General features: G+C 38.1%; 2 protein-coding genes across 2 annotated transcripts; both read right to left on the bottom strand.

The window, feature by feature from the left end:
• Nucleotides 1–230: 230 nt before the first annotated feature.
• LOC142639607 (uncharacterized) lies at nucleotides 231–1,050 on the bottom strand. Its single transcript, XM_075813762.1, has 2 exons — nucleotides 968–1,050; nucleotides 231–735 (listed from the first exon to the last, which is right to left on the bottom strand). Exons 1-2 carry the CDS (start codon nucleotides 1,048–1,050, stop codon nucleotides 231–233), a joined length of 588 nt encoding a protein of 195 aa, XP_075669877.1.
• Nucleotides 1,051–4,798: 3,748 nt separating this feature from the next.
• Nucleotides 4,799–5,221, bottom strand: LOC142639605 (uncharacterized). Its single transcript, XM_075813761.1, has one exon. It carries the CDS (start codon nucleotides 5,219–5,221, stop codon nucleotides 4,799–4,801), a length of 423 nt encoding a protein of 140 aa, XP_075669876.1.
• Nucleotides 5,222–12,997: the final 7,776 nt, after the last annotated feature.

Below are 12,997 nucleotides of genomic sequence, written 5' to 3'. Positions count from 1 at the left end.
GTTCTCATCCTAATTAGGATGATCCATCCACTTTATGGACATGATGCATTTTCATCCTGCTGAGGAGGATCCGTCCACTTTGTGGACTTAATATATTTGTGTAAAAACATTCCTCATATGCTGAATAAACCTCCTCTTATTGTAATGGATAAGTAGAATAGTGTTCATAGAAATAATAAAATTGCCCTCTGGGCCCTAGGAATACTATAGAAAATAAAAACTGCAATTGTCTATTGAAAAGATAAACTAGAAATAAGGAGGGTGATGTTGTCGCCTTCGTTCTTCATCCACTGGTAGTACTTCTTCAGGTGCTCCGTGTTCCATGGGTGACTCAATTTTTTCCCGTCTAGTGTCTCTAGGTAGTACGTTCCCTTCCTATGCCATGAAACTATCCTGTACGGTCCTTCCCAGTTAGGTCCAAACTTACCCTGAAAGGCATCTTTCGAGGCCCCGAGTACCTTTCTTAGGACAAGATCTCCAATCTGGAAGTCCCTGTGCCTAACCTTAGAGTTGTAATGCTTCACCATCAGGTCCTGGTATTGCACTAGCCTCTGCTTCGCTACAGCCCTGACTTCGTCAACAAGATCGAGCTGCAAATGCATAGCTTCGTCATATTTGCTCTCGTCGAAGTTTCCAACCCGGTAGCTTGTTAGCCCCACTTCTGCCGGTATGACGGCCTCACTACCATACGTCAATCGAAATGGTGTTTCCCTTGTCGGTGTTCTTACCGTTGTCCTGTACGCCCATAAGATGCTTGGTAATTCATCCGGCCATATGCCTTTTGCCCCCTCGAGCCAGGTCTTGATAATCTTAAGCAAGGACCGGTTCGTGACTTCAACCCGTCCATTGGCCTGTGGGTGGGCGGGTGACGAGTAGTGGTTCTTGATCCCTAGTTGGGAACAAAAATCTCTGAATGCATCGTTGTTGAATTGCCTTCCGTTGTCTGAAACAAGCACCCTCGGAATACCATACCTGCAAACAATATTTCTCCATACAAAACTTCGGATATTCTTCTCTATGATAGTGGCCAAAGCCTCCACTTTCACCCATTTAGTGAAGTAGTCTATGCCAACAATTAAGAACTTCGGCTACCTTACGGTTGTTAGGAATGGGGCCATGATGTCTAATCCCCATTGTGTGAATGGCCATGGGGCCGTTATAGGGGTAAGCTCTTCCGTTGGTTGCCTTATGAAATTGCAAATCATTGGCACTTGTCACAGGTTCTAACATATGTGTCGGCATCTTTCTGCGTTGTTGGCCAGTAGTATCCTACACGGAGTAGTTTGTGTACCAAAGACCAAGATCCAAAATGGTTGCCGCAAACTCCTTCATGGACTTCCCTCATGACGTAATCCGCTTCTTCATGGTCGAGGCATCTCAAGTAAGGTCGAGAGAATCCTCTTTTGTAGAGGACGTCTTTAATCAAAACAAACCGGGCAGTTTTAACCTTCAACTTTCTTGCGGCCTCTTTGTCGCCTAGCAGTCTGCCGTCTTTAAGATATTCAGCTATTGGAGTCATCCAACAGTGCTTACTACTTACCTCCTGTACGCCCGTACCGTCTATTAGAGATGAGAGTTGAACGAAGGACAATACCTGGTCGGGGATGATCATTGGTTCTATGGAAGCTGTTTTTGCTAATCGGTCGGCATCTTGGTTCTCTTCCCTTGGGATTTGAACCAACTTGATCTGGAGGTTACTCGTTCGACCCTTCACTTCCTCGAGATACCTCTTCATCATGTCATTCTTGCATTCGTAGCTTCCATTAATCTGACTGGTCACAACTTGAGAATCGGAGTATACGACTATACTCATAACTCCTGTAGATATTGCGAGGTCCAGTTTTTCTATCAAGGCTTCGTATTCTGCTTCATTATCGGTGGTAGAGAAGTCCAGACGGATCATGCATTCTATCTTATCTCCTTCCGGGGTGTGGAGTACAACTCCGGCCCCTCTAGCATGTTTATTAGAAGATCCGTCTATATGGATTCTCCATACAGGAGTCTCCTTTGCCCCCTGGTATTTTATGATAGTGAACTCAGCGATGAAGTCCGCTAATATATGTCCCTTTATAGCCATTCATGGTTGGTACCAAATATCGAACTCACTTAGCTCGACCGCCCACAATGCCATCCGTCAGGCAACTTTGGGGCTACTCATTGCTCTTCGTAAGGGTTTATCTGCCGAGTCCAAATCTTCTGTCTCACTTTTCTTGCTCCACTCTATACTCCACCAATAAAAACTTGCCACGTGTTCACCTAATTAATTAAATACTACTATTAATTAATAAAGGTAGCATTAATAAGTCAATAATGATAGTATTTAATTACTTAGGAGAACACATGACAAGTTTTTATTGGTGGAGTATAAAGTGGAGTAGGAAAAGTGAGACAGAAGATTTGGACTCTTATCTGCCAGGACATTTATGGTATGTGCTTGAAAGTATGGTTTAAGTTTCTGTGCCGCGGTCACTAATATGAAGGCGAGTTTTTCCATCTGAGGGTACCTCTCTTCTACTCCTCTCAGTGCCCGGCTTATGAAATACATGGGCCTTTGTACCTTATCTTCTTCTCTAATAAGAGCCACACTGATGGCTACTGGGAAGACGGTAAGGTATAGGAACAATTCCTCCCCTGGCACAGATGGGCTGAGTAACGGCGGAGCGGAGAGATACACCTTTAAATCTTCAAATGCCTTTTGGCACTCGTCCATCCATTCAAATGATCTTCTCAGCATGTGAAAGAAGGGGAGACATTTATCTGTTGCCCTTAATATGAATCTGTTCAGGGCGGCTATCTTGCCATTCAAGCTTTGTACCTCCTTCACCATCCTTGGGGGAGCTAACTCCATTATTGCCTTCACCTTCTCTGGGTTTACCTCAATACCCCTTTGGGATACCATAAACCCCAAAAATTTTCTTGTAGTTACTCCAAACACGCACTTGCTTGGATTCAGTTTCATGTGGTAAGACCGAAGAGTGTTGAAAGTTTCCTGGAGATCGATTAAGTGGTCGGATTCTTGAATGCTTTTTGCCAGCATGTCGTCCACATAAACTTGCACAATTCTGCCAATTTGATGTGCGAACATCCTGTTCATCAGCCTCTGGTATATGGCTCCTGTGGTCTTGAGCCCAAAGGGCATTACCTTATAGCAGAAGAGGCCCTGACTTGTAACAAACAAGGTTTTCTCTTGGTCCCCTTCATCCATCCTGATCTGGTTATAGCCGGAGAACGCATCCATAAAGCTTAAAAGCTTATGTCTCACAGTCGAGTCTACCAAGGTATCAATACGTAAGAGCGGGTAACTATCCTTAGGGCAAGCCCTGTTTAGATCCGTGAAGTCGACACACATTCTCCACTTCTCATTAGCCTTCTTGACCATTACCACGTTTGCCAACCAATCTGGGTAGTATACTTCATGTATGAAGTCTGCTTCCTGTAACTTCGGAACTTCCTCGGCTATAGCTCAGTCTTGTTCGAGGGCGAACACCCGTTTCTTTTGTTGGATGGGTGATAATGAAGGTGACACATTTAACCTATGGACAATTACTGATGGATTGATCCCCGTCATGTCTTCATGACTCCATGCAAACACGTCCTTATTTTCTCTCAGGAATGTTGTGAGTGCTTGCCATGTTAACTGGCTGGCGAAAGTTCTAATCCTCGTGGTTCGTTAGGGCCTTGAGTCATCGAGGGATATTTCTTCTAATTCTTCCACTGGTTTTGCTACCGTTCACTGTTCCTCGATGCTCGTTGCTTGCAGTTGGTCGTCCATTTCCATCATGGCCACGTAGCATTCTCGTGCGGCCACCTGATTTCCGTGTAGCTCTCCAATTCCATATTTGGTAGGGAATTTGATAATCAAATGGTAGGTCGAGGTTACAGCCTTCCATGCATTGAAAGTGGGCCATCCGAGGAGGGCGTTATAAGCAGATGAGCAGTTGACCCCAAGGAAAACCACATCCTTAGTTATTTGCTGAGGGTAATCTCCCACCGTCACAAACAACATGACGATGCCTCAAGGGTAGACCCTTGTCCCTCCAAAGCCAACGAGTGGTGCATTTGTTGGGACCAGTTGCTCTCTACCAATCCTCATTTGCTAGAACGCAGGGTAGTAGAGGATATCCGTTGAGCTTCCGTTATCAACCAAAACTCGATGCATATTGTAGTCACCTGCTCGTATGCTGACAATAATCGCGTCGTCATGTAGGTGGTGAAGGCCCCTTACATCCTCTTTCGAAAACCCAATGCTGGGGTTACCAATTCGTGCCATTTTTGGTAAGGAACCAGTCAAATGGACGCTTTGGACCGTCCGCAAATATGTTTTACGGGCCTTTTTAGATGACCTTGCCGAAGCGGTACCCCCTACAATCATCCTTATGTCTCCTACAGGTGGTTTGGGACATTCGTTCTCCCGTCAGGGGGTTTGTTCTTGGGATTGATCCATTCTTTCCTTTCTTACGAACCTCTGCAACCTTCCTTGCCTAATGAGAGTTTCAATTTGCTGTTTTAAGTCATAACAATCCACTGTATCGTGGTCATGATCACGATGAACGGCAGTATTTGTCCCTTGGCCTCTTGTTAGGATCTCCCTTCAGCTTGCCAGGAAACGTCAAGGCTCCTTCATCTTTAATCTGCATCAATACTTGGTCGATTTGGGCAGTAAGAGGGGTGAAGTTCGTGAATCTTCCCGCGGGTGGTTTGGATTGTCGATCCTTCCATCGCTCTCCAATTCTAGCCATCTTTTGCCCCTATCCGATCGTGCGTCTTCCTGCCTTTCCCTTTTTCTAGGCTTTTCTTCTCAGGCCAATAGTGCATCTTCTACGTTCATGTACTTCGTTGCCCTGTAAAGCACATCTGACATTGTCTTCGGGTCATTCTTATATAGGGAGAATAAGAACTTACCCTTCTGCAACCCATTTATGAAAGCTGCAACTAGTATCTTGTTGTTTGCCTCGTCTATCGATAGAGCCTCTTTGTTGAAGCGGGATATGTATGACTTTAGCAAGTCATCTTCTCGTTGCCTAATGCTCATCAAACAGGCTGTGGACTTCTTGTATCGGTGGCCTCCAATAAAGTGTGAAACGAATTGAGCGCCTAACTCCTTGAAAGTGCTGATCGAATTCGGCGTCAGTCTGCTATACCATATCCTCGCAAGTCCCTTCAGCATAGTGGGGAAGGCCCTGCACATGATCTCATTTGGCACGCCTTGAAAGTGCATCATGGTCTTGAAAGATTCTAGGTGATCTAAGGGGTCCCTGGACCCGTCATAACTCTCCACCTAAGGCATGCGAAACTTCGGAGGAAGAGGGCATGAACTGACAAGTGCTGTGAAAGACAAATCAGTTCGTTGGACCAAGTCATCGACGTCGCTAGATACTCGGCCTTTGAGGGCATTCATCATCACATCCATCTGTTCCCTCATCATCTACATCTCAACGACTATGTGAGGAGGGAGAATGTCCGAGAAAGATGACCGGTTGGTGTCCTGCCTCTCCGGTCTGCTCAGAGCGTGGCTACCCTCGGGTCCTTCATGATTTCTCCTTTCAGCACTTGTCCCTTCCTATTCTTCCTCCTGTGTGCCAAGGTGCGCATTCCTTTGCCATAACTGCTCCTCCAAGTCGTGATTTTGCTTGGTTAGGCGTTCGACTGCTGCTGCGAGCGTTTGGACTTGCCTCTCCAAGGCCGTGGTGTGCAGTTTGTCGTCCTGATTGTTGGTTGTTGCCATCGATCGAGTGAGTACCATGCAACTTTTTGTCTCAGGGATAAAGCAAAGGCTGATTACTAGCTTTTTCCCACAGACGGTGCCAACTGATGAAGCCAAAAAATCACCAGTAAGCCACACGTTACTCACCAAACAGAAACAACAAATGCATAACCAAACAGAAAAGACCTAACAGAGAGCACCGGTGTGGTGCCGGCCAAAAACCCTCCGAAGGTCAAGTTAGAACTTTTTATCGCAACCCTAGAGTGCCAGAGTTGAGTGAATAATGCGTACCTTGATTTATGAGGGTTTTGAGGTTTTTTATAGTAGCATAAGGCCGAAGTTTACGCCTTGGTCACGAAGTTCTTTCCTACTTGGATTGAACCTCGTGGATCTTACTTACCTTCTAGAGTTCCTTTCCTTATGGGAGTTTTCTTGATCAACAGTGCAGATTCCAGGCCTTATGTGAACTAGAATTCTATTTATGATAGGATTCTTAATGTTAGTTGTGGGGCGTACGTATACCTCATTTAAGAATCCTTGGAGATTACTCAACGTCCGAGACACGTCAAGTCATCTTTGACCCGTCAACCCAGCACCATCACCTTCAATTATTTTACTCCGTCGTTCTTAATTTTTCCTCTTCATGTCCCATTCAAACTCGGTTTCTTCATGTGGGCTTAGTTGTAAGAAAAGAAGGAAATCATATGGCCAATAAACATTAACATAAAGGAACTGGAAAAAGAGGGGGTGGGGGATTAATTTGTGGTGCCGAACAAATTTACTAATAGTAATAATCTAACTGATCAGTTAACACAAATTTTCCATGCGAATTGTCCAAAGCTCAAACCGTATGAATATGGCCAGCAAGACATGCAACATTAATCATAGAAAAAATAATATATAAATATATAATTCAAAAACAAAATTTTCACAAAAAGAAAGGAAAATGTTTACTCACCTTTTCTTAGGAGTATGTGCTTTGTTTTGTTAATGGAGACTCTGCTTTTTTGATCTTCATCATACCACTAAAAAAAACGATGCACAAATCGTAGCCTAAATTGGGGAAAAAAATAAAAATATGAAAGCAAGAGAGATAAAAGAGAAACTACCTTCAATGCCTTTAAAAACTCAGATCAAAGATTATGCATTTGAGAGATAGACGAAAGTTAAATGTGAAGATCTACGCGAAAGTGAAAGTTTGTGTTAGTTTTAACTTTTAAGTGGTGGAGGCGTAGGAATTTTTTTTTTTTTTTAATTTCTTTTTGTGTGGAAAATGTGGCTGAATGTTTCTAGATGGTTGTATGTTTATGCTTATATGAATAATGAATGGGATGGTGGGGATTTTTATAGTTTGCAAGTTAAATGTTTTTGCTTAGATGCATGAACTTGATTATTGTGGTTTTCTAACTTCCGTGTTAGGTGCTAATGCATGCACAAAAATTTAAAATTTTAGATAAGATACATGATGCAAAATTAACTATCTAAAATTTAAATTATATTTTCTCTCAGCTTTTATTTTATATATATATATATATATATATATATATATATATATATAATTCTTTTGGCACAAAAATTAAGAAAGGATTTAGAGTGATTGGGATTGATGTGAAAAAAAAATGTGAAGAGCCAAGAGACAGAGAGAGTCATTAAAGACAACTACGTGATTTGAGGATATCTGGATATGTATGTATGGTGTGGTCTTCACTTAACACCTTCTAGCTCGTGCTTCATCCATAACTATCTCAAATAATATACTTGTATTATCAAACCACTAACACAACATTACCGCTAAGCACTCACCATATTTGTTAATTACTTGAAAATTTATTAGCTGTGAAAATACAAAGTCTTGGTAGTTTGGGAATACCATTAAAACAAAAATGTTAAAGGCTCTTACGAAAAGCATATTAACAATAAGTCATATAATGTACTGGTAATATCAACAACATTGTCAGTAAAAAGTAGCTAACCTTTTTCAAGAGAATGAGCAATTATTTATACATTATCAGGGTTAAATACTAATCATATTTTTGTAATCACAACATAAATAGGGGAAAAAAAACTAGCCTTTGTTAACAGAATAAGCAGGTACTATGGAAAATCACAGCTAACTACTTGTCATTTTTTTTTTTTTATGAATTGAGAATCCCAATTTTATGACAATCTCCTGTGGGGAAAAAAACCACTGCAAATAAGGACATATACTACAAAAACATAGATGACCTTTGTTAAGACAATAAGCTGTTTAAAGACCCTTTATCATATAAGTTATGAACACATTTTTACGGTAAAACAGCATATACCCTTTATTAATGCATTATTAGAACTCTCATTTGCAATTCAAACAATTCCCTAGTTTCCTTGCACTTATTATGAAACAGAAAATAGACATCTAACATCAATCATAGGAAAACAAAAAGAAACTTATATAATTAAAGAATAAAAATTATTCACAAAAAGGACGGAAAGCGTAGGCAGATGAAAGAAATGAGTAATCAAACCTTAGGATTGGTTGGAATTCTTTTTGCAGAGCATAAACCAGGACCATTAAAATTCTGAGTTTCCTTGCAACTTGTTATGAAAAAGAAAAGAAATATGCAACATCAATGATAGGAAAAATAATCTCCACATTCTTCCATCATTGTGACACCACTTTCTTCTTCTTCATCATAATCATCCAGGATGTTTTGGAATGTATCTTCAATTCCATCTATGGTAGACGAAGAGCCTAAAAAAAGGTAAAATAAATTCAATCATACAATTGAAAAATATAATAAAGAATGCAGCAACATAAATCATTGCATAATTAAACTAGTAAATTTAATTACCATTAATTTCAACCCATAACCAATTTTGAGCACACATTAATGCCTCCGCAATATTTTGATGAAGTTTATTACAATGTGGACTTAACAATGGACCACTTGTACTAAATGATGACTCTGAGGTAACGATTGACATTAGAATGGCAAGAATATCCCTCGTAATACGTTGCAAAGTAGAAAGTAGAATACTTAGGCCCATTAGATTTCCACCATGCCAAAATATCAAAATCCACAGTTCTTGGCATTAAATCATCCTCAAGGTAATGGTCCAACTCCAATTTAATATTCCCACCCCTTTTTTTTTTTTACTAAGATATCTTTCAAAGTCTATAAGGGAGTCACCAACTTACGGATCCTCTCCCACACAAGGGCCACAAGTAACTTCCCTACCCATTCTCCCAGAACTATAGTCATGAATCATTTCATAACAAATATCTCTATCCCTTTGAATTTCATTATCAGCTTCATCACCATAAATTATTGGAAAATAATATTCTAGCAATCCAATCTTATATCTTGGATCTAAAATGGTTGTCATGGCCATAACACCATAAATCACATTCTAATAACAATCAAATTTTTCCAACATTTTAAATGCCATACTCCTAATCACATCACTTGCGCTTGTAAACCAAGAATTCAAAACTATTTTTATTTCACACACCTTAGGAAAGAAAAGATTAGTTGTAGAGTATGAGGTACCTGAGAATAACTCTGTAATCTTGTGAAACACTGCCAATCTCTCACATATACTACTTGCCATCTCTCATTCTTCCTCCGTTGGAATGCACTTATAAGATGACTCACATATGTTTAATCGATAAAAGACATTTTGATACTTTATAGCAATAGAAAGTATGAGATAGGTAAAGTTCCAACGAGTCTTACAATCAAAGGCTAGTTCTTTGGTACATTCAACATATGTTTGTCGGGCTATCTCTTCAAACTTCTGCCTTCTCTTTATTAATGCAATCCAAAATCCTACACTTTCTCGAACGTTTTCAATGCATTATCCAATTACATCCAAACCATCTTGAACAATCAAACTAAGAATATGTGTTGCACAACCCATATGCAACATTGATCCACACATAATAAGTGCACCACATTGAAGCTTATCTAAGATAATTTTTATAACTGCATCATTGGTACTGCAATTGTCCATAGTCACAATAGATAACTTCCTATCAATATTCCACTCCAACAAATTATCTAGAAGGACACTAGAAAGCAACTCTTTTGTATGTGGAGATGGCACATAAATAAACTTTAAATGAGAAATTTAAATAATTAGAACTAACAATGATATAAGTTCAAAAAACATTTGAAAATAATTTAATTAAAACATAAAAATGAATATATACTTTTAAAAAAGCACCTCATAACAGAGCCTTGTAATCTCCACACATCGTCAATGAAGTGTGTTGTTACAACCATAAACCCTCACCTTTTGTTTTGTGAAGTTCACATATCAGTGGTAATAGAAATTCTACCCAGATTCTTATCAATTTCATGCTTTGATTTCTCCCTTTCTTTCTCATGGATGCCCAAAATGTCCTACTTGATTGTGTTCCTAGAAACCATCCTGAACAATGATTGAACAGAAGTTGAATATTCTCTTAAAATGGGGTCAAATATAGAGAGGGGATACTCATGCAAGATGATATGAGCAAGTTCATTTCTTGATACATTTTGATCAAAATGATAAGCATTCACACCTGCCATTGAATCACTTTATTTTGATCCCTCGCCAAAATTTTTTTATTCATATCCCTAATGTCTTGAAACTTTCTCTTTGGACATATTTTCACGTGGTCATGCAAATGTTTAATGCCATAATTGGATCCTCCTACTAGCAATTTCTTTCAATAATTGCACTCAACCTTGTCTTTCTCATCAACTCTCTTTCTCTTAAAATGATTCCAAACAATTGATTTGTACTTCCCCTCTTCTTCAATTATCTCATTGCTAGGTTGGACTGCCTAGACATCTTTTAGCACATTCAATAGAGGTGATGACGGGGTTGCATTATCTTCATCTACTATCAAAGGAAGTTGATTACTACTAGATGGATTGAAGCTACCAATGTTTTCATATGAAGTCTGTTTTTTTTCCCTGATGTTAATTTAGCAACTTAGTAATGGACAAACTATATTTCTCCAACAAAGATAATATAAAATAATTGGAAAAAAAATTAAATGAATAAAATGAAACAATAATTTTTAACCTAATCTAGAGCCTTTAATTTTATGAAAGAACTTTTTTTTTGTGATTCATATATATAGCTTCAGACCCCAACTTTTATTTGAAACTAATCTGGAGCTTTTATTTTTTTTCTAACACACACACATATATATATATATATATATTTATTTATTTATTTATTTATAGACCCGTACCTATTGTTCTAATTTGTTCTAATCCTAAAAGCATTGAAATAAATGCCTTGATGAAAAGGTAGAATGTGCCATACCAACAAAGAAGACCTTTCAGATTCTATAAGAATGAGACACCTAAAGGCAGATACAATCAAATACAAACAGAAACAACATTCTATGAACAGGCCCCAAATAAGACCTCTTATAATAAAAACATTCTGTTGGTTCCGAATATTATTAAACCATTAAAATATATTATGCATAACATTGAGCATAGTTTTCATATGTTTTTGATAGAAAGAACTATGCAAATATATATCTATAAACCCAGACCAGTTCTAACATATATGTATAGACCCGGACCAAAGCTACCTCAGACATGTACCTCATAACAGCCACACACCCACTCACAATGACCCAAACACAAACATTCAAACCCGTAACTCATAAAAATAGAAAACATTCAATTATGTTCATGAAGAAATCTAAGTTGAGAAAGTTGCATGAATGGAATCAATAATTCAATAGTATATAAATTTATTTCTAATAAAAACAAAAGAAAACATTAAAATTGGTAGACGGCTAAAGGCAAACATAATCAAATACAAACAAAACCAACATTCTATAAAACAAGCCCCAAATAAGATCTCTCATAATAAAAACATTCTGCTGGGTCTGAATATTGTTAAACCATTAAAATATATTATGCATAACATTGAGCATAGTTTTCATATGGTTTTGATAGAAAGAACTGCACAAATATATATCTATGGACCCGAACCAAAGCTACCTCAAACCTGTACCTCATAACAGCCACACTCCCACACACAATGACACAAACACAAACATTCAAACCCGTACCTCATAAAAATAGAAAACATTCTATTATGTTCATGAAGACATCTAAGTTGAGAAAGACACATGAATGAAATTAATAATTCAATAGTATATAAATTTGTTTCTAATAAAGACAAAAGAAAACGTTAAAATTGGTACCTTATCAACTTTGCAAAAGAAAAAAAAGAGGTAGAAAGCCACGTTAGGTAGAATAAAATAAGCTGATGATATTTTTGTTTAAATAATAGGATTCTAACGTATAAAAAATTTACAATTTAACCCTTATTAACGCGAGGCGAGATGGGGCGGGGAAAACCCGCATGGGACGAAGCGAGGAGGGGCAAAATTGCCATTCCTAGCTGCTGCTGCCTGCTTCTTCTTCACAACCATCGTTGCCGCTACTCTGCTTTTTCTTCGCCGCCCAGCTATCATTACTAGTTCTTTTTCTTCACTGCTACAACTTCTTCTTCTTCTTTTTCTTCACCACAACTGTTGGTACTTCTTCTTCTTCTTCTTCTTCTTCTTCTTTTGTGCAATATGGGTTTGAAGATTCATATATATATATTTTTTTAATATGGGTTTGATGATTCTATTTTTTTTTTTTCCATAATAGGTATAATGATTCATATGTGTTTGATGAGTTTGGGATCTAAATTTTTGTATATGGGTTTAATGAGTTTAGATCTAAATTTAGGATGATTTTGATGAATTTGTAGAGATGTTGGGATTCAAGAGGAGATAGTTAGAGAATAGAGTTAGAGGAAGATAGAGAATGTGATAAGAGAGGGGAGAGAAAATATAATAAAAAATTAAAATACAAAGCTACAATAACGTTATTGTAGCTAGCTTGCATATTTACACAGCAATAAACACAATGTGATGCGTGTGAGTTTTGTGCAATATTGTGTAAATTTCATCACTTTTTCTATTATGCGTCCACTAATGTGAGTGCTCTTAATTGTGTAAATTTAAACTAACACTATTTATTTTGTATATTGTTTTTTATTCTTTCTTCGTGTATCTTGAGGACAAAGGATGTGAGTGGATGATGGTTATTGTATGTGAAGTAAGTGAAATAATTTTAAAAATCAAGAAAATTTGATAATTTAATGAAATGAAGTGTAAACTAGATAATTTGATGTGAATGCTTTGAAAAGTGTATGCGCAGGGTAAGTTTAGAAAAGATGAGAGCTTGTATTTTTAAGTCTAAACAGTACATTAAACATCATATTTGTTATATACTAAAAATG

This window comes from Castanea sativa, chromosome 6 (genome assembly GCF_040712315.1).
Source record: "Castanea sativa cultivar Marrone di Chiusa Pesio chromosome 6, ASM4071231v1".
Lineage (NCBI taxonomy): Eukaryota > Viridiplantae > Streptophyta > Magnoliopsida > Fagales > Fagaceae > Castanea > Castanea sativa.
The sequence above is the reverse complement of the archived record's forward strand: the minus strand, read 5'-3'. Positions and strand labels throughout refer to the sequence as shown.

Bases quoted from the DNA above. Each gene is read 5' to 3' on its own strand.
- LOC142639607 (XM_075813762.1), bottom strand. From the start codon at position 1,050: ATGGGTGAAAGTGGAGGCTTTGGCCACTATCATAGAGAAGAATATCCG. The intron at 736-967 runs GTATTCCGAGGG...ATGGGCGTACAG, and splicing joins AAATATTGTTTGCAGGTATG to GACAACGGTAAGAACACCGA.
- LOC142639605 (XM_075813761.1), bottom strand. From the start codon at position 5,221: ATGATGCACTTTCAAGGCGTGCCAAATGAGATCATGTGCAGGGCCTTC.